The sequence below is a fragment of the Eleutherodactylus coqui genome, chromosome 3 (genome assembly GCF_035609145.1).
Source record: "Eleutherodactylus coqui strain aEleCoq1 chromosome 3, aEleCoq1.hap1, whole genome shotgun sequence".
Classification (NCBI taxonomy): domain Eukaryota; kingdom Metazoa; phylum Chordata; class Amphibia; order Anura; family Eleutherodactylidae; genus Eleutherodactylus; species Eleutherodactylus coqui.
In genome coordinates this window covers 239,235,339-239,257,342 of record NC_089839.1, presented here as the reverse complement: position 1 = coordinate 239,257,342, position 22,004 = coordinate 239,235,339, and the positions used below count along the sequence as shown (strand labels likewise).

General features: G+C 46.3%; 1 protein-coding gene across 8 annotated transcripts in view; it reads right to left on the bottom strand.

Annotated features, from left to right (window-relative positions):
• Positions 1-22,004, bottom strand: part of LOC136621575 (coagulation factor XIII B chain-like) — a 612,738-nt gene that overhangs the window by 261,079 nt on the left and 329,655 nt on the right. For 6 of the 8 annotated variants that reach the window (XM_066597143.1, XM_066597137.1, XM_066597144.1 and 3 more), the window contains 2 exons: positions 14,055-14,237; positions 2,809-2,991 (listed from right to left, as the gene is read on the bottom strand). In XM_066597143.1, the coding sequence (XP_066453240.1) occupies positions 2,809-2,991; positions 14,055-14,237 (366 nt within the window). The remainder of the gene's footprint in view (positions 1-2,808; positions 2,992-14,054; positions 14,238-22,004) is intronic. The other 2 variants (XM_066597138.1, XM_066597142.1) reach the window with 2 other exon arrangements.

Genomic DNA, 22,004 nt, shown 5'->3' with positions numbered 1-22,004 from the left:
CAGTATAAGAAAGTAACAACCAATCACAGCGCAGCTTTCATGTTAACTTAGCAGTATAGGAAATAGCAACCAATCAAAGCACAGCTTTCATGTAACCTCATTAGTATAAGTAGCAACCAATCACAGTGCAGCTTTCATGTTACCTCAGCAGTATAAAAAAATAGCAACCAATCACAGCTCAGGTTTCATTATACCTCAGCAGTATAAGAAATAACAACCAATCACAGCGCAGCTTTCATTTTATCTCAGCAGTATAAGAAATAGCAACCAATCACAGCGCAGCTTTCATGTTAACTTAGCAGTATAGGAAGTAGCAACCAATCAAAGCACAGCTTTCATGTAAACTCATTAGTATAAGTAGCAACCAATCACCGCGCAGCTTTCATGTTACCTCAGCAGTCTAAAAAAATAGCAATCAATCACAGCACAGCTTTCATTATACCTCAGCTGTATAAGAAATAACAACCAATGACAGCGCAGCGTTCATTTTACCTCAGCTGTATAAGAAATAGCAAACAATCACAGCGCAGCTTTCATGTTACGTAAGCAGTATAAGAAATAACAACCAATCACAGCGCAGCTTTCATGTTACCTCAGCAGTATAATATATAACAACCAATCACAGCACAGCTTTCATGTTACCTCAGCAGTATAATATATAACAACCAATCACAGCGCAGCTTTCATGTTACCTCAGCAGTATAATATATAACAACCAATCACAGCGCAGCTTTCATGTTACCTCAGCAGTATAATATATAACAACCAATCACAGCACAGCTTTCATGTTACCTCAGCAGTATAATATATAACAACCTATCACAGCACAGCTTTCATGTTACCTAAGCAGTATATGAAATAGCAAAAACTCACGGCGCAGATTTCATGTTACCTCAGGAGTATAAGAAAGAGCGACCAATCACAGCACAGCTCTTATGTTCCCTCAGCAATATAAGGAATAGCAACCAATCACAGCACAGCTTTCATTTTACCTCAGCAGTATAATGGCACCCAATCACAGCACAGCTTTTATTTTACCTCAGCAGTGTAAGAAATAGCAACGAATCACAGCACAGCTTTCATGTTACCTCAGTAGTATAAGAAGTAGCAACCAATCACAGCACAGCTTTCATGTTGTCTCAGCAGTATAATATATAGCAACCAATCACAGCACAGCTTTCATGTTACCTCAGCAGTATAAGAAATAGCAACCAATCACAGTGCAGCTTTCATTTTACCTCAGCATTCTCCATATCCAGCAATTGTCTTGCGAAACGTTTGGCGGATGCATCATTTTCTGGTTGAACACTCATCCCGAGGCTCGTAATGCCTTTTGCTTTCGTGCTTGAGATGGAAATCAAACGATCTTTGTCTGGGGGCATAACTGTCGACGATGCTCGCACGCGCGCCACCTATCGTAGGATAGATGTACTATGCCAGTAACCTTCCCAGGAGTGTACTCAGCAACTTCCCAAAGTCTCATGGTGATTGGATGAATGGTGTAGTAATGCATAAAGGACAGACCGACATTCATTTTTATATATATAGATGTTGAACTGTGATTTGAACCTAGTTTTATACAACACATATCTTTCTTGGGTGATCGTTAATGTATTGGCAGTCCTGCTAGCTCCAAATTACTTATGAACCTGTTAAACCGTCCATTTGAATTCCTTTTTTCTTTTTCACACAGATCCATAGAATTCAATTTTCGGTTGTTGAATATTCTTTTCAATGGGACAAAGAAAACAGACTCTCATTTTTCTGTCCAGTTGAACAACTAGAACCTAATGGATCAGTTTTTTTTCACAATGCAAATCTATGGCAATCGAATGGTACAGAATAGGCATCCTGTTGCACAATTGCATGTGTGTAAGGAAAATACTGAATGCATGATTATTTAGATTAAATTATCGTATATACTCGCGTATTAGCCAACCCGAGTATAAGCCGAGTCAATAAGTTTTACCAGAAAAAATTGGTAAAATTTATTGACTCGAGTATAAGCCTAGCTATACTCGAGTATATGGTAGGTAAAAAAAAAAGCAATACTCACCTATCAGCCGGCGTCTGTGTCCCCGGCGCGATGCTGTCCCCGGTGTGATGCTCTCCCTGGTGGTGAGGCCAGCTGCTGCAGTCTTCTCCCCGCTGTCTTCTCCCTGGCTTGATTTTGAAATCCCCGCAGTCAGCGCTGTGATTGGATTGAGCTCCAGCCAATTACAGCCAGTCCTGAATAAACCAATCACAACCATTCAGAATGACATCACTGAATGGCTGTGATTGGTTTATCGAGCGCCGGCTGTGATTGGCCGATGCTCGATCCAATCACAGCGCTGATGGCAGGGATTTCAAAAGGAAGCCAGGGAGAGGACAGCGGGGAGAAGACTGCAGCAGCTGGCCACACCGCTGGGGAGAGCATAATGCTGGGGACACAGACGCCAGCTGATAGGTGAGTATTGAGGGGTTTTTTTCACCTCACTCGAGTATAAGACGAGGGGGACTTTTTCAGCACATTTTTTTGTGCTGAAAAACTCAGCTTATACTCGAGTATACAGGTATATTTTAATTCTTTCACTCAAGAACCTTCAACGGGCTTCTCTGGCATTACACATGGTTACTCTGCACTCTCTTCTTCTGGTGCCAACTCTGCCTGCTTAGTAACTCTCCTCTCAGCAGAACACTAGAGAAGGAATATGTACTTTCTTTTGGTGCATTTACTACTGATCTCATCATAATCCTAATAGGGATATGATGTTATTTCCTGCACGCTGTTTATGTGCACATGGTGATAAAGTACAGTGAACATACCTAGACAAACTGGTGCTTCTTCCCAGACGCCATTCATACATCGCACAACCTTTTCTCCTTTAAGAATATGATAATTTGGGCATCTATATTCCACAGATTCACCAGATTTATAGCTGGGCTTTCTAATTCCCAAGGTATCTCCAAATTGTATAGTTGGTGGTGGACCACACTGCTCACCAATTTCTGAAAACAAATGACAATTAATCAAATGTACTAATTAAATATAAATTCATAACAAAACAAAGCATTGTATAGATTGTTTTTTGTTTAGAGTCTGAAAAACATTTGAGCACTGCTTCACGATCAACTGTATTCTACTGGTATTGTATGATGTTACACCTGTTAAAAACAAAATGTAACCACGATACATCAGCCGTGAAGCACATTCTCTAATTAATTCTTTCACTCAAGAATATACTGAGGATGTGTCTAGAACTAGTCACTTGTGCATATTAGAAGAGATATCCCCTCTTTTTGATGAGCAGACTCGATTTGCTTGGACACAAGTGTGGAGTTAACATAATGGACTTTTGAGATATCTTGATAATAGTGTGAAGTGTGCCACAAGGTCCGTCTTAAGAAGTCCTTCAAGTACCGATGTCCAATCCCCTGGAGGTACCTGTAATTGTTTTTTTATACTATTTGGCTTGAGAAAGGTGCCATTGTTTGGGCACCGAAATGCGTTGTCTTTCATGAAATTAAAACATTAAAACTTCTGCGGGGTATTCGTCTCGCTGATAACGTTGGAGTCATCACTTAAAGGAGGGGGATTCTGGACATCATAACCCCTCCTACTAAGTAAGTGTTCACTTGATATACATCACGGAGTGTATAGTGTGTATATACACCTTGCAAAGTACCATATGCGGTAGCGCAGGATTAATTTTTCTTAACAACATTTGAGATATCTTATCTTGGTTGGAAAGTAATGTTTATCTCTAGGAAAAGGTGTAATTAAGTTTGTATACAAAAGCGGAGTCACCATTTAGGATTACAGAGCCCTATGCAGCTATGATAAGTACTTTAAAATGCATACCATAAATATTTGAACTTAACTTCAAGCAGAAATATGCTGACACCTTTTTGTTTGGAAGAATTTGGAATGCTGACCTATGGCCATTTGTATGGGCATAAAAAGGTCATATCTTCTCCAGTCAGAAGGAGAAGCTTTTTGAAGCTCTGATGGAAGGATGAGATGGATAAGAAGGTTTGACAGTTCTGAGTAGTATGGACGCTTCAGAGACAGAATGAGGGTGTCATCTGTTGAATCCCTAGAAGTGAGGGGAACCTTTGGTAATGGTAATATGTGATCTGGAACCTTTAGTCATTAATGTGTAGCTAATGATGTAATGTAACTTGCTATTTTTTTTTACTTTGTGATGGGACGTCTGCAACCTTTAGGCCTCATGTCCACGGGGAAAATCAGGCCCGCTACGGATTCTCCAAGGAGAATCCGCAGCGGGTCCCTCCTGCCCCGCGGACATGAGCGCTGAAAATAGCAATTACTCACCTCTCGCACGCTCCGGATCTTCCCTTCTTCGCGGCTTCATCTTCTCTCCGTTGCGGCCGTCGGTTGCGTGCCGCGCGCATGCGCCGGCCCGAAGAAAGAAGATTCGGCCGCGACGGAGAGAAGATGAAGCCGCGAAGAAGTGAAGATCCGGAGCAGGTGAGTATATTCTGATTTTGGTCTCCCACGGATCCGGACGGCTTCCATAGGCTTTAATAGAAGCCTGCGGGAGCCGTCCCCGCAGGAGACCCACACCTAAATAGAGCATGGTCCAGATTTTTTCATGCTCCATTTTTTTTAAAATCACTTTTATTGACCATCCGCGGGTATTTATCTACCCGCGGTTGGTCAAAGCATCCCTATGGGATGCGGATCCGCATGCGGGTGATCTGCTGCGGATTTAAAATAATCTTTTGCCCGTGGACATGAGGCCTTATGCTTTGTATATATATATTATTCTTTGTATGTAGAAGAAGCCCACAGAGATCTGGTGGGCTGAAGGACCTGTGGTGATGTTACTGCAGTGGGAAGAGTCAAGCCGTGTTTGTCTTTTGTGGTGATCAAGCTGCTGTATGTGTGATGTGCCACCAGAAACACTGCTTCTATAATGTCCTAATAATTACTAGTAGAAGAGAACAGGGTGGCTTTCTTGGAAAGCTTTGAAGCTGCTTATGATAATATGGCTGCACCCATAACGTGAAAAGAAATTAAAAATATAATCTATCTAGAAATAGAAAATAATGGAATGTCTACAGTTTATTTCAATTAAGATGTTTATATTTTATGAATTAAAAAATGTGACACATTGTCTTTAAAAAACATGATGGTTAACCCCTTAGTGACCAGCCATATGTGTTTTTACGTCCTGGGCGCCTGGTCTTTAATCGCCAGAGCCATATAAACACGATCCTCCTGGGGATTAAAGCCCTGGGGTCTGTGGACGTGAGAGCTCCCTGATATCGGCTGCCGGAAGTAGCTGACAGCCTGGGGCTGTCATGGGGGCTCAGGGTGTCCAATCTCCCGTCACGCAATTGCCACTATCCAATGGATAATGGCGATTGCATAAAAGCAAATAAAAAGTGAAATAAAATTAAAGTTTCAGCTTCCCTCACAGATCGGATCTATGAAGGGGCTGAAACTACTCACCTCCTTCCTCTGCAATGTCCCATGATATTCTGGTTCTTCCAGGACCTGACATCATCTTCTGTGCATGCATGCCAGATGTAAAATGTTGGGTGGAGGCGCAGAAGGCCAGGGAGCATGGGAGATCTAAAGTTTCCCTGCTCCTGGCTAGCGCGAGTAGCCGAGAGCAGGGAGCTGACAGTGGGAACTGCTGTATGTGATTCCTGGGCAAATGATTGCTGTTATCCAATGCATAACGGCAATTATGCAAAGTAAAAAAAATGTGAAAAAAAAACTTTAAAAAGTTTAAGTTTCATCTCCCCTCATGGATCTTATGTGTGAGGGGAGATGAAATGATGTACCTAAGGCCCTCGGATTTAGAAATCGAAATGCAATAGAAATTCTTCACACGAGTTGGGAACATACTGCTCTTCCCTGTCTGTAACGTTTTTGATGACACAAGAGGCTCAGGGGCCTGGGTGCAAAAGTTCAACTCACCCTTCTACTTGTACCCGTACCCATATCTAAACCATGCTGCATACAGCTGCAAAACAGATTTACATACATTATCTATGCCCTTGGCATAAGCTTTCCTAAAATGACTCATTTCCTGCACTATATGAAAATTTGTTTTCAGCCAGAGGTGTAATTTAAAGCTGCTGGGCCCCAGTGCAAAATCTGGAACTTGGCCCGCAGCTATAAAGCTTCATTGATAGTATTGGTTTGCAATATGGGAAACTAGTACTTTATGGGCCCCCCAAGGCTCCTGGGCCCAGGTGTGGATGCACTCTTTGCACCCCCTATATTTGTGCCCCAATTTGTAGTCCCTTAGGATGTGTTCATGTTTTTTGTTGCCTCTTTGAACCACAATTTAAAAAAACATAAAAAAACTGGTCCATATCACTATATACAGGGAGATGTATAACTTATACCAGCTGTACATATATAGTTATATATAGGAGATATCCAGGTTACACCAGCACGCTCCTTATCCCTATATACAGGGATAAAGGGGGATGTAGATCTCCTATATATTGTGATATGGTGCATGCTGGTATAATCTGGATATCTCCTGTATATAAATTGTATATGTACAGCTAGTATAACTTATACCAGCTATGCGAATACGATTACATACAGCTAGAGATGAGCGAGCACCAAAATGCTCGGGTGCTCGTTACTCGGGACGAAGTTATCGCGATGCTCGAGGGTTCGTTTCGAGTAACGAACCCCATTGAAGTCAATAGGCGACTCGAGCATTTTTGTATATCGCCGATGCTCGCTAAGGTTTCCATTTGTGAAAATCTAGGCAATTCAAGAAAGTGATGGGAACGACACAGCAACGGATAGGGCAGGCGAGGGGCTACATGTTGGGCTGCATCTCAAGTTCACAGGTCCAACTATTAAGCCACAATAGCGGCAAAAGTGCCCCCCCCCAACAACTTTTACTTCTGAAAAGCCCTCATTAGCAATGCATACCTTAGCTAAGCACCACACTACCTCCAACAAAGCACAATCACTGCCTGCATGACACTCCGCTGCCACTTCTCCTGGGTTACATGCTGCCAAACACCCCCCGCGCGCGCACGACGCAGTGTCCACAGCGCACACCAAAGTGTCCCTGCGCAGCCTTCAGCTGCCCTCATGCCACACCACCCTCATGTCTATTTATAAGTGCGTCTGCGATGAGGAGGAACCGCAGGCACACACTGCAGAGGTTTGGCACGGCTAGGCAGCGACCCTCTTTAAAAGGGGCGGGGCGATAGCCCACAATGCTGTACAGAATGCTGTACAGAAGCAATGAGAAATATAATCCTGTGTCACCGCCATCAGGAGCTGCACACGTGGGCATAGCAATGGGGAACCTATGTGCCACACACTATTCATTCTGTCAAGGTGTCTGCATGCCCCAGTCAGACCGCGTTTTTTTATAAATAGTCACAGGCAGGTACAACTCCGCAATGGGAATTTCGTGTGCACCCACAGCATGGGTGGCTCCCTGGAACCCACCGGCGGTACATAAATATATCCCATTGCATTGCCCATTACAGCTGAGGTAATGTCATGTTAAATGCAGGTGGGCTTCGGCCCACACTGCATACCCCAGTCAGACTGGGGTTCTTTAGAAGTGGACACATGCAGTTACAACTCCGTGTGGACCGACAGCATGGGTGGGTGCCAGGAAGCCACCGGCGGTACATAAATATATCCCATTGCAGTGCCCATCACAGCTGAGGTAACGTCCGATTAAATGCAGGTGGGCTTCGGCCCACACTGCATGTCCCAGTCAGACTGGGGTTCTTTAGAAGTAGACACATGCAGTTACAACTCCCTGTGGACCCACAGCATGGGTGGCTCCCTGGAACCCACCGGCGGTACATAAATATATCCAATTGCAGTGCCCAGCACAGCTGATGTAACGTCAGCTTTAATGCAGGTGGGCAAAAAATTTATTGGATTACACTGTAGGCGAGGGCCCCAAAAAATTGGTGTACCAACAGTACTAATGTACGTCAGAAAAATTGCCCATGCCCAACCAAGAGGGCAGGTGAAACCCATTAATCGCTTTGGTTAATGTGGCTTAATTTGTAACTAGGCCTGAAGGCAGCCCAGTTAAAATAAAAATTGGTTCAGGTGAAAGTTTCAACGCTTTAATGAGCATTGAAACGTATAAAAATTGTTTACAAAAATTATATGACTGAGCCTTGTGGGCCTAAGAAAAATTGCCCGTTCGGCGTGATTACGTCAGGTTTCAGGAGGAGGAGCAGGAGGAGGAGGATGAATATTATACACAGATTGATGAAGCTAAAAGGTCCCCGCTTTTGATGGTGATAGAGAACGATGCTTCCATCCGCGGGTGCAGCCTACGTATTGTTTAGGTTTCGCTGCTGTCCGCTGGTGAAGAAGAGAAGTCTGGGGAAATCCAGGCTTTGTTCATCTTGATGAGTGTAAGCCTGTCGGCACTGTCGGTTGACAGGCGGGTACGTTTATCTGTGATGATTCCCCCAGCCGCACTAAACACCCTCTCTGACAAGACGCTAGTCGCAGGACAAGCAAGCACCTCCAGGGCATACAGCGCGAGTTCAGGCCACGTGTCCAGCTTCGACACCAAGTAGTTTTAGGGGGCAGAGGCGTCACGGAGGACGGTCGTGCGATCGGCTACGTACTCCCTCACCATCCTTTTACAGTGCTCCCGCCGACTCAGCCTTGACTGGGGAGCGGTGACACAGTCTTACTGGGGAGCCATAAAGCTGTCAAAGGCCTTAGAGAGTGTTCCCCTGCCTGTGCAGTACATGCTGCCTGATCTCTGCGCCTCCCCTGCTACCTAGCCCTCGGAACTGCGCCTTCGGCCACTAGCGCTGTCGGATGGGAATTTTACCATCAGTTTGTCCACCAGGGTCCCGTGGTATAGCATCACTCTCGAACCCCTTTCCTCTTCGGGTATGAGAGTGGAAAGGTTCTCCTTATACCATGGGTCGAGCAGTGTGTACACCCAGTAATCCGTAGTGGCCAGAATGCATATAACGCGAGGGTCACGAGAAAGGCATCCTAACATGAAGTCAGCCATGTGTGCCAGGGTACCTGTACGCAACACATGGCTGTCCGCACTAGGAAGATCACTTTCAGGATCCTCCTCTTCCTCCTCAGGCCATACACGCTGAAAAGATGACAGGCAAGAAGCATGGGTACCCTCAGCATTGGGCCAAGCTGTCTCTTCCCCCTCCTCCTCATCCTCCTCATGCTCCTCCTCCTCAACGCGCTGAGATATAGACAGGAGGGTGCTCTGACTATCCAGCGACATAATATTGTCTTTCCCCGCCTCTGTTTCCGAGCGCAAAGCGTCTGCCTTTATGCTTTGCAGGGAACTTCTCAAGAGGCATAGCAGAGGAATGGTGACGCTAATGATTGCAGTATCGCCGCTCACCATCTGGGTAGACTCCTCAAAGTTTCCAAGGACCTGGTAGATGTCTGCCAACCAGGCCCACTCTTCTGTAAAGAATTGAGGAGGCTGACTCCTACTGCGCCGCCCATGTTGGAGTTGGTATTCCACTATAGCTCTACGCTGCTCATAGAGCCTGGCCAACATGTGGAGCGTAGAGTTCCACCGTGTGGGCATGTCGCACAGCAGTCGGTGCACTGGCAGATGAAACAGATGTTACAGGGTGCGCAGGGTGGCAGCGTCCGTGTGGGACTTGCGGAAATGTGCGCAGAGCCGGCGCACCTTTCCGAGCAGGTCTGACAAGCGTGGGTATCTTTTCAGAAAGTGCTGAACCACCAAATTAAAGACGTGGGCCAGGCATGGCACGTGCGTGAGGCTGCCGAGCTGCAGAGCCGCCACCAGGTTACGGCCGTTGTCACACACGACCATGCCCGGTTGGAGGCTCAGCAGCGCAAGCCAGCGGTCGGTCTGCTCTGTCAGACCCTGCAGCAGTTCGTGGGCCGTGTGCCTCTTCTCTCCTAAGCTGAGTAGTTTCAGCACGGCCTGCTGACGCTTGCCCACCGCTGTGCTGCCACTGCTGGCGACGTGCTGCTGCTGACACATCTTGATTGCGAGACAGAGGTTGCATAGGAGCAGGAGGAGGAGGGTGGTTTAGTGGAGAAAGCATACACCGCCGCAGATACCACCACCGAGCTGGGGTCCATAATTCTGGGGGTGGGTAGGACGTGAGCGGTCCCAGGCTCTGACTCTGTCCCAGCCTCAACTAAATTCAGCCAATGTGCCGTCAGGGAAATATAGTGGCCCTGCCCGCCTGTGCTTGTCCACGTGTCCGTTGTTAAGTGGACCTTGGCAGTAACCGCGTTGGTGAGGGCGTGTACAATGTTGCGGGAGACGTGGTCGTGCAGGGCTGGGACGGCACATCGGGAAAAGTAGTGGCGACTGGGAACTGAGTAGCGCGGGGCCGCCGCCATCATACCTTTGAAAGCCTCCGTTTCCACAACCCTATACGGCAGCATCTCCAGGCTGATAAATTTGGCTATGTGCACGTTTAACGCTTGAGCGTGCGGGTGCGTGGCGGCGTACTTGCGCTCCAACACTTGCGCTAGCGACGGCTGGACGGTGCGCTGAGAGACATTGGTGGATGGGGCCGAGCACAGCGGAGGTGAGGGTGTGGGTGCAGGCCAGGAGACAGTAGTGCCTGTGTCCTGAGAGGGGGGTTGGATCTCAGTGGCAGGTTGGGGCACAGGGGGAGAGGCAGCGGTGCAAACCGGAGGCAGTGAACGGCCTTCGTCCCACCTTGTGGGGTGCTTGGCCATCATATGTCTGCGCATGCTGGTGGTGGTGAGGCTGGTGGTGGTGGCTCCCCGGCTGATCTTGGAGCGACAAAGGTTGCACAGCACTGTTCGTCAGTCGTCTGCACTCTCAGTGAAAAACTGCCAGACCTTTGAGCACCTCGGCCTCTGCAGGGTGGCATGGCGCGAGGGGGCGCTTTGGGACACAGTTGGTGGATTATTTGGTCTGGCCGTGCCTCTACCCCTGGCCACCGCACTGCCTCTTTCAACCTGCCCTGCTGCTGCACTTGCCTCCCCCTCTGAAGACCTGTCCTCAGTAGGCGTAGCAAACCAGGTGGGGTCAGTCACCTCATTGTCCAGCTGCTCTTCCTCCGAATCCTCTGTGTGCTCCTCCCTCGGACTTACTCCAATTACTACTACCTGAGTGATAGACAACTGTGTCTCATCGCCATCGTCCTCCTCACCCACTGAAAGCTCTTGAGACAGTTGCCGGAAGTCCCCAGCCTCATCCCCCGGACCCCGGGAACTTTCCAAAGGTTGGGCATCGGTCACGACAAACTCCTCCGGTGGGAGAGGAACCATTGCTGGTCATTCTGGGCAGGGGCCCGGGAACAGTTCCTGGGAGTCTGCCTGCTCCTCAGAATGTGTCATTGTAATGGAGTGAGGAGGCTGGGAGGAAGGAGGAGCAGCAGCCAGAGGATTCAGAGTTGCAGCAGTGGACGGCGCAGAACTCTGCGTGGTCGATAGATTGCTGGATGCACTTTCTGCCATCCACGACAGGACCTGCTCACACTGCTCATTTTCTAATAAAGGTCTACCGCGTGGACCCATTAATTGTGAGATGAATGTGGGGACGCCAGAAACGTGCCTCTCTCCTAATCCCGCAGCAGTCGGCTGCGATACACCAGGATCAGGAGCTCGGCCTGTGCCCACACCCTGAGTTGGGCCTCCGCGTCCTTCCCCGCGTCCACGTCCTCTAGGCCTACCCCTACCCCTCAGCATGCTGTATTACCAGTAGTGCAGAAACAGAACGCTGTAATTAAATGTGCCGCTTATTGGCCTGTGGTTGGAGGCTGACTTCCCTTACGGAACGCACAGCAGAGCCAGGAAACAATTTTGCGCACGCCTGTAGTGAGACATAGGTGCGTATGACTGAGCTAGTGGAATTCACAGCGCAGAAGCAGTCAAGTGGCCAAAGGCTAGTAGTAGGCCTTCGGTATTTTGCTTCTATTTTTTTAAAATGCTGAGCTGATACAGCAGACAGATACTGTAGGCAGCGTATAATATTATGTATACTCTTTCCCTCTGGCGGGATGACAGCGCTGATGTAACAGAGACAGCAGATCCAGGAAACAATTTTGCGCAAGCCTGCTGTAACGCTTAGCTGCGTATTAATTACGACTACTACCCCCAGCAGATAGATACTGTAGGCAGCGTATAATATTATGTATACTGTTTCCCTCTGGCGGGATGACGGCGCTGATGTAACAGAGACAGCAGATCCAGGAAACAATTTTGCGCCAGCCTGCTATAACGCTTAGCTGCGTATTAATTAGGACTTCTACCCTCAACAGATAGATACTGTAGGCAGCGTATAATATTATGTATACTGTTTTCCTCTGGCGGGATGACGGCGATCATGTAACAGAGACAGCAGATCCAGGAAACAATTTTGCGCAAGCCTGCTGTAACGCTTAGCTGCGTATTAATTAGGACTACTACCCCCAGCAGATAGATACTGTAGGCAGCGTATAATATTATGTATACTGTTTCCCTCTGGCGGGATGACAGCGATCATGTAACAGAGACAGCAGATCCAGGAAACAATTTTGCGCAAGCCTGCTGTAAAGCTTAGCTGCGTATTAATTAGGACTACTACCCCCAGCAGATAGATACTGTAGGCAGCGTATAATATTATGTATACTGTTTCCCTCTGGCGGGATGACGCCGATCATGTAACAGAGACAGCAGATCTAGGAAACAATTTTGCGCAAGCCTGCTGTAACGCTTAGCTGCGTATTAATTAGGACTACTACCCCCAGCAGATAGATACTGTAGGCAGCGTATAATATTATGTATACTGTTTCCCTCTGGCGGGATGACGGCGATCATGTAACAGAGACAGCAGATCCAGGAAACAATTTTGCGCAAGTCTGCTGTAACGCTTAGCTGCGTATTAATTACGACTACTACCCCCAGCAGATAGATACTGTAGGCAGCGTATAATATTATGTATACTGTTTCCCTCTGGCGGGATGACGGCGATCAATTTTTTGGAAAAAGACCACTGCCTATATAGCCTGAATATCTCTTTCCCTGCCTCACCAGTACTGGCCCTATACTCTGTACAATGACTGCAGACTGCGGACGCAATGCTCTGCACGGCCGATATACAAAAAAAAAAATTGTGCAACACTGCTAAAAGCAGCCTCAACAGTACTGCACACGGTCAGATGTGGCCCTAAGAAGGACCGTTGGGGTTCTTGAAGCCTAAAATAACTCCTAACGCTCTCCCTATAGCAACTCCACCAAGATAGCACTTTCCCTCCTCTATGTCAGAATGCATCTGTGGCGAGCCGCGGGAGGGGCCGATTTATATACTCGGGTGACACCTGATCTCGCCAGCCACTCACTGCAGGGGGGTGGTATAGGGCTTGAACGTCGCAGGCGGAAGTTGTAATGCCTTCCCTGTCTTTCTATTGGCCAGAAAAGCGCGCTAACGTCTCAGAGATGAAAGTGAAAGTAACCCGAACATCGCGTGGTGCTCGCCTCTAGTAACGAGCATCTCGAACACGCTAATACTCGAACGAGTATCAAGCTCGGACGAGTACGTTCGCTCATCTCTACATACAGCACATACCTCAGATACACCGCATGGTCGACACTCCCTATTTCCACTATCAGACACCCCCAATGACGCAGCCGTCAGTGCACTGATAGACTGCAGTTGTGATGAAGCACAACTGCAGTTTCTCAGTGTACGGAAGAACTGCATTCTGGGGGAATCTGCAGCATGAAATTAGCTGCCGGCTGCCCTAGGTAATGTCCCTCCCCTCCTCGAGTGTCACCCGCGGCAGTTAAACAGCATATGGCCGGGCCCTATGGGCCCACCTACCCAGAGGTTTGATTACAATTGCGACCCCTAGTGGTACGCCGATGGATAGTGCGCTGATCCCAGATCAGAAGATGGGGACAGCACATCAGTGGATGTCAGCAATTCAATAAACAGCACATCACTTTACCAGTTCTGGAGTCGGTCAACAGTACACTTTGTGAAGTACATTCTAATCAGTTCTGTATGCATGACTGGGGACAATAAAAGTTACTTGTTTATAATTAGAAAACCCCTTTAAAGTAAATGATATTTGGTTGAAGTTGTACTCACTTCTGCACACCGGTACATTAATCCATTGTGTGCTCTGACATTGTGCTTCTCCTGTCAAAGATCCTTCCAGGGAATAACCACCATTACAGGTATAAGTAACTTTTTCACCGGATGCATAACTGTCTTCAGGTTGTTCATTGAGTATGGCATTCTGAACGGCAGGGGGAGGTTCACAATATGCTGCTAAGATAAAAAATAATAATTAGGAAAGTAGACACACACTCCGCCCCCATTCAATGACTATCACTCAAATGTGAAAGCACAGGAGCGAAAGTCATTGGGGAGACAAACAGGTGTTTATGCATCCCAACAGTTTTCCCTCGCAACAGTACCTTTAGATTGCAGAGTTCATATAAAGTGATATGTTGAAGATGAAAACAGAAACAGAAATAGTGCAACATAGCAAAAATTACTGTTAGCCTAAAATACTAGCATTGCAGTGAAGAAAAAAAATGTTGCCCCCTTACCAACCCCCCGCCCCCCCAAAAAAAAGTGTCCATAGCCTTTGAACACATATATACCTCAAAGCAGAGGCATTACAAAAATTACAACTTCTCACGTGAAAAAAAAAGACCTCATAGAGCTGTATAAGAAAAGAAAAATCTTATTGTTCTTGGAACAAGACAAAGAAAGAGAAAACGCTGCTTGATCATTGAGGTGCAAACGAGGCCACCACTAAGGGTTTAAATTATCATATTCTCTGCTGCTTTCACTTATTTATATTGTGTAATTCTGGTGCTATAATGGCAACAGTCAGCATATACTCCAGCTGCTATTGATGGGTCTTTTTAGGGAATTAGACCGCCAGACTCCCTTCAAAATGAGGTAAAATGAGGTAAAATAAAAATGGGTTAAATCTGCCTGCAATTAAAAATCCGTTTAGACCTGCAAATTTTGGTGTGGGATTCCCCACTGGCAGCTTAAACCACATTTTGTGGTGTGTCCTAGCCTGTGTGAAACTGAAATGCCCCTTAGGCCTCCTTCCCACGAACGGATTTCCGCCGCGTAATTCGCGGCGAAAATCCGCTGCGTTGCCCGCAGCTATTAGGTTCTATTGAACCTAATAGCACAATGCTCACGATGCGTAATTCCAGCGCGGAATTACGCACCGCGATTTCTCCCGTCCTCACCCGCAGCATGCTCTATTTTCTGCGGGTGAGGACGGGCTGTACGCACTGACGGCTTCCATTGCAGTCAATGGAAGCCGTCCGTTCACGCTATCTCCCGCTGTAACCAGCGGGAGATAGCGTGAAAAAACGCTTTCCCGCCCACCGCCGCGCGTCATCTGACGCCAAATGACGCGGCCGGCCGCGTCACGTGACACGCTCGGTGACGCGGCGGTGGTGGGCGGTGACGGGCGGTGACGCGGCGGTGGTGGGCGGGGAAGCGATTTCACGCTATCTCCCGCAGGTAAGTATAGGGGCTCTGGGGGGCGCCGTGACGGGCTTCACTGCGTAATATTACGCGGCGGACCTCGTCACGCTCGTGGGAAGGAGGCCTTACTGTCCTGAATGGTCTATGGCTCTGCTTGATTTATTTGAACTCCCAGGTAATAATTACATATTGCTAAATTAGCAACTAAACTAACTAAATCACAATGTCAGGATTGTGGTATTGTTTGTAGCACCCCTTCTTCCCCCTGCCCCTACCAAAAAAAAGAATCATAGGGTCAAACAGACCCGAAAATGGTCAAGAAAAAAACAGGAAAAAAATACAACTTTCCCTATAACACAGCCCATTGGCAGAAAATTAAAACAAAGTTATGGGGGTAATAAAATGGTGAGAGATAGCAAGTTTACTATTTTTTTTTTAATAAAGGCTTTTTATTTTTTATTTTTATCAGTAAACAATAAAAAAAATGTTTAAAAATCAGTAAACCTGAAACAATTAACATTAAAACATAAAAAAATCTAAAAGTAATATTGCCATAATCTTACTGACCCACACCATAAAGTAAAAATTTCCTTTTTACTGCAGCGTTAAAAAAACAATGGCACAATCCATTTCTTTTCTATTTCAGCCCATTTTAACATTTTTAAGAATTTCTACAATACATTTCATGGTACCATCAAATAATACAACTGATAGCGCAAAAAAACAAGCCCACATGTGGCTAGCTCGCCAGAGAAATAAAAAAAAAGTTATGGTTCTTGAGAGGCCAGAATGAAGAAAAAATAAATAAAAAGCCTCCCAAGTAGAATTTGCGCACGCCTGGCCGGTAGTGACCAATGTTACAAAAGCATTGATGGCCCTGAATGGTGGCACTAGATGAAAGATGGGGCACAGTTTTCTAAACTTGGTTACCGTAGTTGGAAACAGATAAAGTACTTAGGTATCAGAATGGGTCGCTGTCCAGATTCCTTATATCTGTCAACCCTCCCCTTCCTGTTTAATAAAATTGCACAAGACCTTAAGAGATAGCACAGCTTGCCCTTGTCTCTGCAGTAAAGGATACACATAATTAAAATTATGCCTTTTTTTTAAACTTAGCTTCCATGATACATAAAGTAAAGCAATGCCTGGAGAGGACTTTGGAGGCTTTCTGTGTGGAGTTAGGCTTCATATCACAAAAAGTCACAGTACAAGAGCAAGCGTCCTCCATACTGGAACAGCGCCTGACCAAGGTCGAGAATTCCCTGCCTACACAAAACTCATTCAATAGACAAATTCTTCTGCAAACAAATGATCAGGAGAACAGAAGTGTCATGTCCGTGCAGCACAAGAGCACCACGCTCTGCATGGACACAGGGTGTCGTTAATGCTTAATGCAGTTGTATTACACCATGCACTGTAGGATAGTGAGCACCACTCCAGTCAGATGAAAGCCTGTCTCTAACCTACCTAGGGGGTTCAGGGTCCCTGCCTAAAAGTGGAGTAAATGTCCTGATAAGGACAGGCCCACTGTCTTCTTCCTGGGCCCTGACTATCCCTATTGGAACCCCTGGAGGTATGAACTGACACCACAAAGCAAGACAATAAAAGGTAACCAAAATGCCATTTTGTGCACGGTCTCACTATTGGTTCCCAGCAGTACAATGCCTCATTGCATGCTGACGATCTGCTTCTATATGTTAGCCAGACACAAATTTCCCCCTCATCCATTTTAGCAGAGGTCCAAAAATATGGAAACCTCAGTAACTTTAAAATAAATATCACTAGATCAGAAGCACTAATTATCTCCTTGCCATCCTCTGAAATTTAGCATCTATCCCAATAGTTTCCATTTAAATGGAGAAATTCCCATATCAAATACTGAGGGATACTAATCCCCCGGGACCTCTTTGCTCTATCTCCCCTTGCTGGATCGCACATTAAAAGGCTTGAATAACTATGACAAAAAATATCTCTCCCGGTTTGGCTAAATAAATGTGCTAGAGATGGACATTGTCCCTCGCTTTCTGTACTTATTCCAGACTCTGCCTAACCAGCCCCCCATGAACGTCTTTAAATGCCTACAATCTGCCTTCACACGATTTATATGGCGAGGAAGATACAGTTGCATCAACTACCAAACCCTCTCAAAACCTAAATCTGCAGGAGGGGCAGGGCTTCCTGACCTTAAGCTTTACCACATGGCCTCTATCCTTCTTTGACTGTTCGACTGGCACTTCCAAGGGAAGTTTAAACAATTGATGAAACTAGAAACGAACATTGCTGAAATTTGACCAAAGTCGTTGCCTTGGATCTTGCCCTCAGCCGAATCCCACAACAATGTTAAATGTTCCCTCTTTGCCCCAGATCTGCTCACCACATGGAATAAGATCACTGCAAAAAACATATTATTCAGAAAGAAAGGCCCTCTAACTCCCCTCTTCCATAAACCTGATTTTCCCCCAGGCCTTGCGACTGATGACACTAGAATCTACCATATTTTAAACAGAAATAGGATACAGATAGTCCCCGACTTGCGAACGTTCGATTTACGAACTTCGCAAGATGCGAACAATCTGTCCTGCACAGTATGATGTAATGCTGTTCCTAGGAGTCTGTCTGCTCATCAGAATGCGTCATTTTAATGGAGTGAGGAGGCTGGGAGGAAGGAGGAGCAGCAGCGAGAGGATTCAGAGTTTCAGCAGTGGATGGCGTAGAAGACTGGGTGGTGGATACATTGCTGGATGCATTTTATGCTATCCACAACAAGACCTGCTCACACTGCTCTGTTTGTAAAAAAGGTCTACCACTTGGACCCATAAATTGTGATATGAAGCTGGGGACCCCGGAAACTTGCCTCTCTCCTAATCCCAAAGCAGCCATCTGCGATTCACCTAGACCAGGAACTCAGCCTGTGCCCACACCCTCACTTGGACCTCCGCGTCCTCGCCCGTGTCCACGTCCATGTCCTTTAGGCCTACACCTCAGCATGGTGTATTACGAATAGAGCAGACACAGAGCGGTATAAAAAATGAGGCAATTATTGGCATACAGTTGGAGGATGACAGCGGTTATGTAACGCACACTGCAGTTCGCAAAAAATTATACGCTAGGCTGCCAAAAGGCCTAGCTGGGTAATAGTGAGCCACTACAACTCCCAGTGGCCACACAGTAAAATGCACACAGTCACAGGTAGCCCTAAGAAGGAGCTTTTTCTAAAAAATTTTTAAAAAAGCAAACAGCCTAGATAGCGTGTATATGTCTTTTCCTCTATCAGGGGCTGTCGCCGCATGCTGTGTGTGAAGTTGACGGGATGCACAGAACGATGTAAAAAATTAGGCAATTTTTGGCCTGCACTTGCAGGATCACAGCGGCTGCAAAAAGGCCTAGCTGGCTAATAGTGAGCCACTACAACTCCCAGAAACCACAACAGTAAAGCACACGCTCACAGGTAGCCCTAAGAAGGAGCTTTTTTGGGGTACTTGTTGACAGGATTCTACACTACCACTGTCCCTGCCTCACCAGTACTGCCCCTATACTCTGTATAATTGACTGCAGACTGAGAACGCAATAGTTTGCACCGCCCAAGATGAAAAAAAAAATTTGTGCAAAACTGCTCCCAGCAGCCACAACAGTAATGCAGACGGTAAGATGTGGCCCTAAGAAGGACCGTTGGGGTTCTTGAAGACGCTAACAGCCTAACACTCTCCCTATAGCAGGAACAGCACTCTCTCTGATCTCTGCCAGCGTGTGTCTGAGGCGAGCCGCGGGCGGGACCGCTTTAAATACTGGGCAGTCACTTGATCTCACCAGCCACTCACTGCAGGGGGGTGGGATAGGGCTGGAATGTCACAGGAGGAAGTTGTAATGCCTTCCCTGCATGTCTATTGGCCAGAAAATGGCGCAAAACATGCAGGGAAGGAAATGGAATTGACTCGAGTACCGCGTGGTGCTCGTCTCGAGTAACGAGCATCTCGAGTACCCTAATACTCGAGCGAGCATCAAGCTCGCACGAGTATGTTCGCTCATCTTTAGTATTTAATCTAAATTGTGCTTTGTGCTTTGAGAATCTTATTTCACAATATTTCCCAACCTTCTTGGACATTTCTGTCCTTAAGAACATCCTGCCTTTGGATTCTTCTTAGCCTCTTTCTGAGTTCATTAAAATCTGCCTTTCTGAAATCCAACCTTGAGGTCTGAGTTTTCTCAAATTCAGGGATAGCAAGATAACTGCCTCATATGGTCCCAGCCACCCTTACTTCCTCAACCATTCCCTCCCTGTTGGTAAGAATTATGTCCAAGATAGCAGATCTCCCTGTTTTCTCTTCTACCTTTTGGAAGATAAAGTTGTTAGCAAGAGCGGATAAGAATTTGTTGGATCCATTACTTTTGCCTGAGAGAGATTCCCAACAAATGTCTGGATAGTTAAAATCTAATGTATGCAAGAGGATGACAGCATTCCAGGCGTATCAAATTAAAATCTCCCATAATAACGATCTCATGCTTTTTTGAGAGCTTGGCCATCTGATGTAGAAAGAGTTAATATAGTTAATGCCCACAATAGTGTCCTTTCTGTTGTTCTCTCCTTGTATTCTTCCCCGAACATTTTCTACAGAGCTACCATGCTCTGAAGCTTGAATTTCTATGTAGATTAATGTTTTCCTAACATGCAACGCAATACCTCCTCTCCTTTTTTTGGTCTGTTTCAGATAAATAAGTTGTATTCTTCAAGCCTTGTATTCCAATGTGTATCATTCCACCAAGTTTCCGTGATGCCTATGACATCATATTTATCTTCCTGTATTTAGGAGCTCATTCCCCTTGTTTGTTTCCCATGCTCTATGCATTTGTGTAAAAACATTTTAGTTTGTGATCGGTGTCTCTTGCTCCTCTACTTTCCTTCTGAATTTTTTGTCTCTGTTCTTTCTTTCCACTTCTAATATAAGTCCATGTCCATTTCTTCCATTACAGTTAAACAGTTCAAACTGGGCAACATAAAAGGATCCATCTATTCCACATGTCCCCGTCTCAGGGTGTAGCACATCCTGGCAATATACGAATGGGACTTAAGTTCTGATTTTTCTTCCTTGCTCTGCATCTCTTTGCAGGAACTCAGCCTTTTCTCTCTGGAAAATCTCCAGAGGTTCAAAGGGCTGGAAACAACAGGGAGTCAATATAAAAACAGACGCAGGCAATCCAACTTTTCTGTCCAGGTCCGAGAAAATGGCAGAGGCACTTCTTCTCTGTATCTCTGGAATAGGCACAGAGGAACTCATCCTGTCCGTGACACCAAGATAGCTCCGCCCTACAGCGTCCGAGGAGCAGGCCCCAGCCTATGAGACAATGGGGTAGTTTTTGGGCCTTGTCACGGTGGCTCTACTGTCTCCCACCCGGAGGGTAACCAGAGACACGTTCAAGGGGCCAAGGGCAGGCTATTAAATAGGTTAACCCATTGGTGATTTACCATAGTCCTTTTGTCACTCGTGACTCCACCGTTCTGTCCTCTGCGGTGAATCCAGTTGTTAACAATACAGAGTCCACACACAGGGATTTAACTTTCAGAGCCAAACCTGTAACAGTTAGTGAAGCTCATTTACTGGAAATAACTTTGTACAGTTCAGCAATACATGCCAGTAGGGAAGCAGTACAAGACACAAAGTGGTGTGACAGGGAGAATTCACAGGTTAACAGATAAGTCCACAGTCTAGTTATCTGTGGGGTTCTGTTCCTGGCCACTCTCTTTCTCTTTCTAGCTCTCTACCGATCATCAATTACATTTGGAAAGTGGGTACAATGCATTGCGGCTCCTCATTCTCTCTCAGTTCTTCCCATGCATTAACACAAAGGTCTGGGTACATGGGCCCAGAGAATTCACAAGGCATCCACTTGGCCTCTTCCAGGTGCTCCTCTAAGGACTGAGCAAAGTCTCTCCTATTCACAAGGGGTACACTCCAACTTCAGCCAAGTCTCTGGCTAGGCTGGGATGTTCTAGCTGCATGGATCTTGCAGGCATTCTCCACTGCATGCACTTGGCAAACACATATATATCAAGCATAGTCAAGTCATTTTTCAATCCTTGGCCTCAAGAACACAGAAGAAGACTGCCGTGCTGGAGAGAAGAGCCGGACAGCTGTTCGAGGTGAATATAATTATTTTTGTTTTACTTTTTTTTTACAGCTAGGGATAATTTTCAGTGAAGGGCTTATATTTCAAGCCCTTTCCCGAAAATCATCGCTGCGCGGGTTGCCTGCGACCCACTGCTGTCAATGGGGACGCAGCAGTGCCGTCCCTATTGAAAGCAATGGGATAGCATCATGGATTTCTGCCACAGAGGATTCCCGTGGGGATGAAGGAATCCTCTGCCATAGCTGTCACAGCTGTGGTAGAAGTCCACGATGTACTCCCTATGTTTTCAATGGGGCTGGCGCTGCTGCCGCCGGCCCCTTTGAAAACACTGAGTGATATCGCAGATTTTTTCTCTGCGCTGTGAAGCTTGAGAGTAGAAATCGCAAATAAGTATGAAACCATTGAAAATAATTGGTTTCATAATCATCGCTCTCACATCGCAAGAAAAAATAT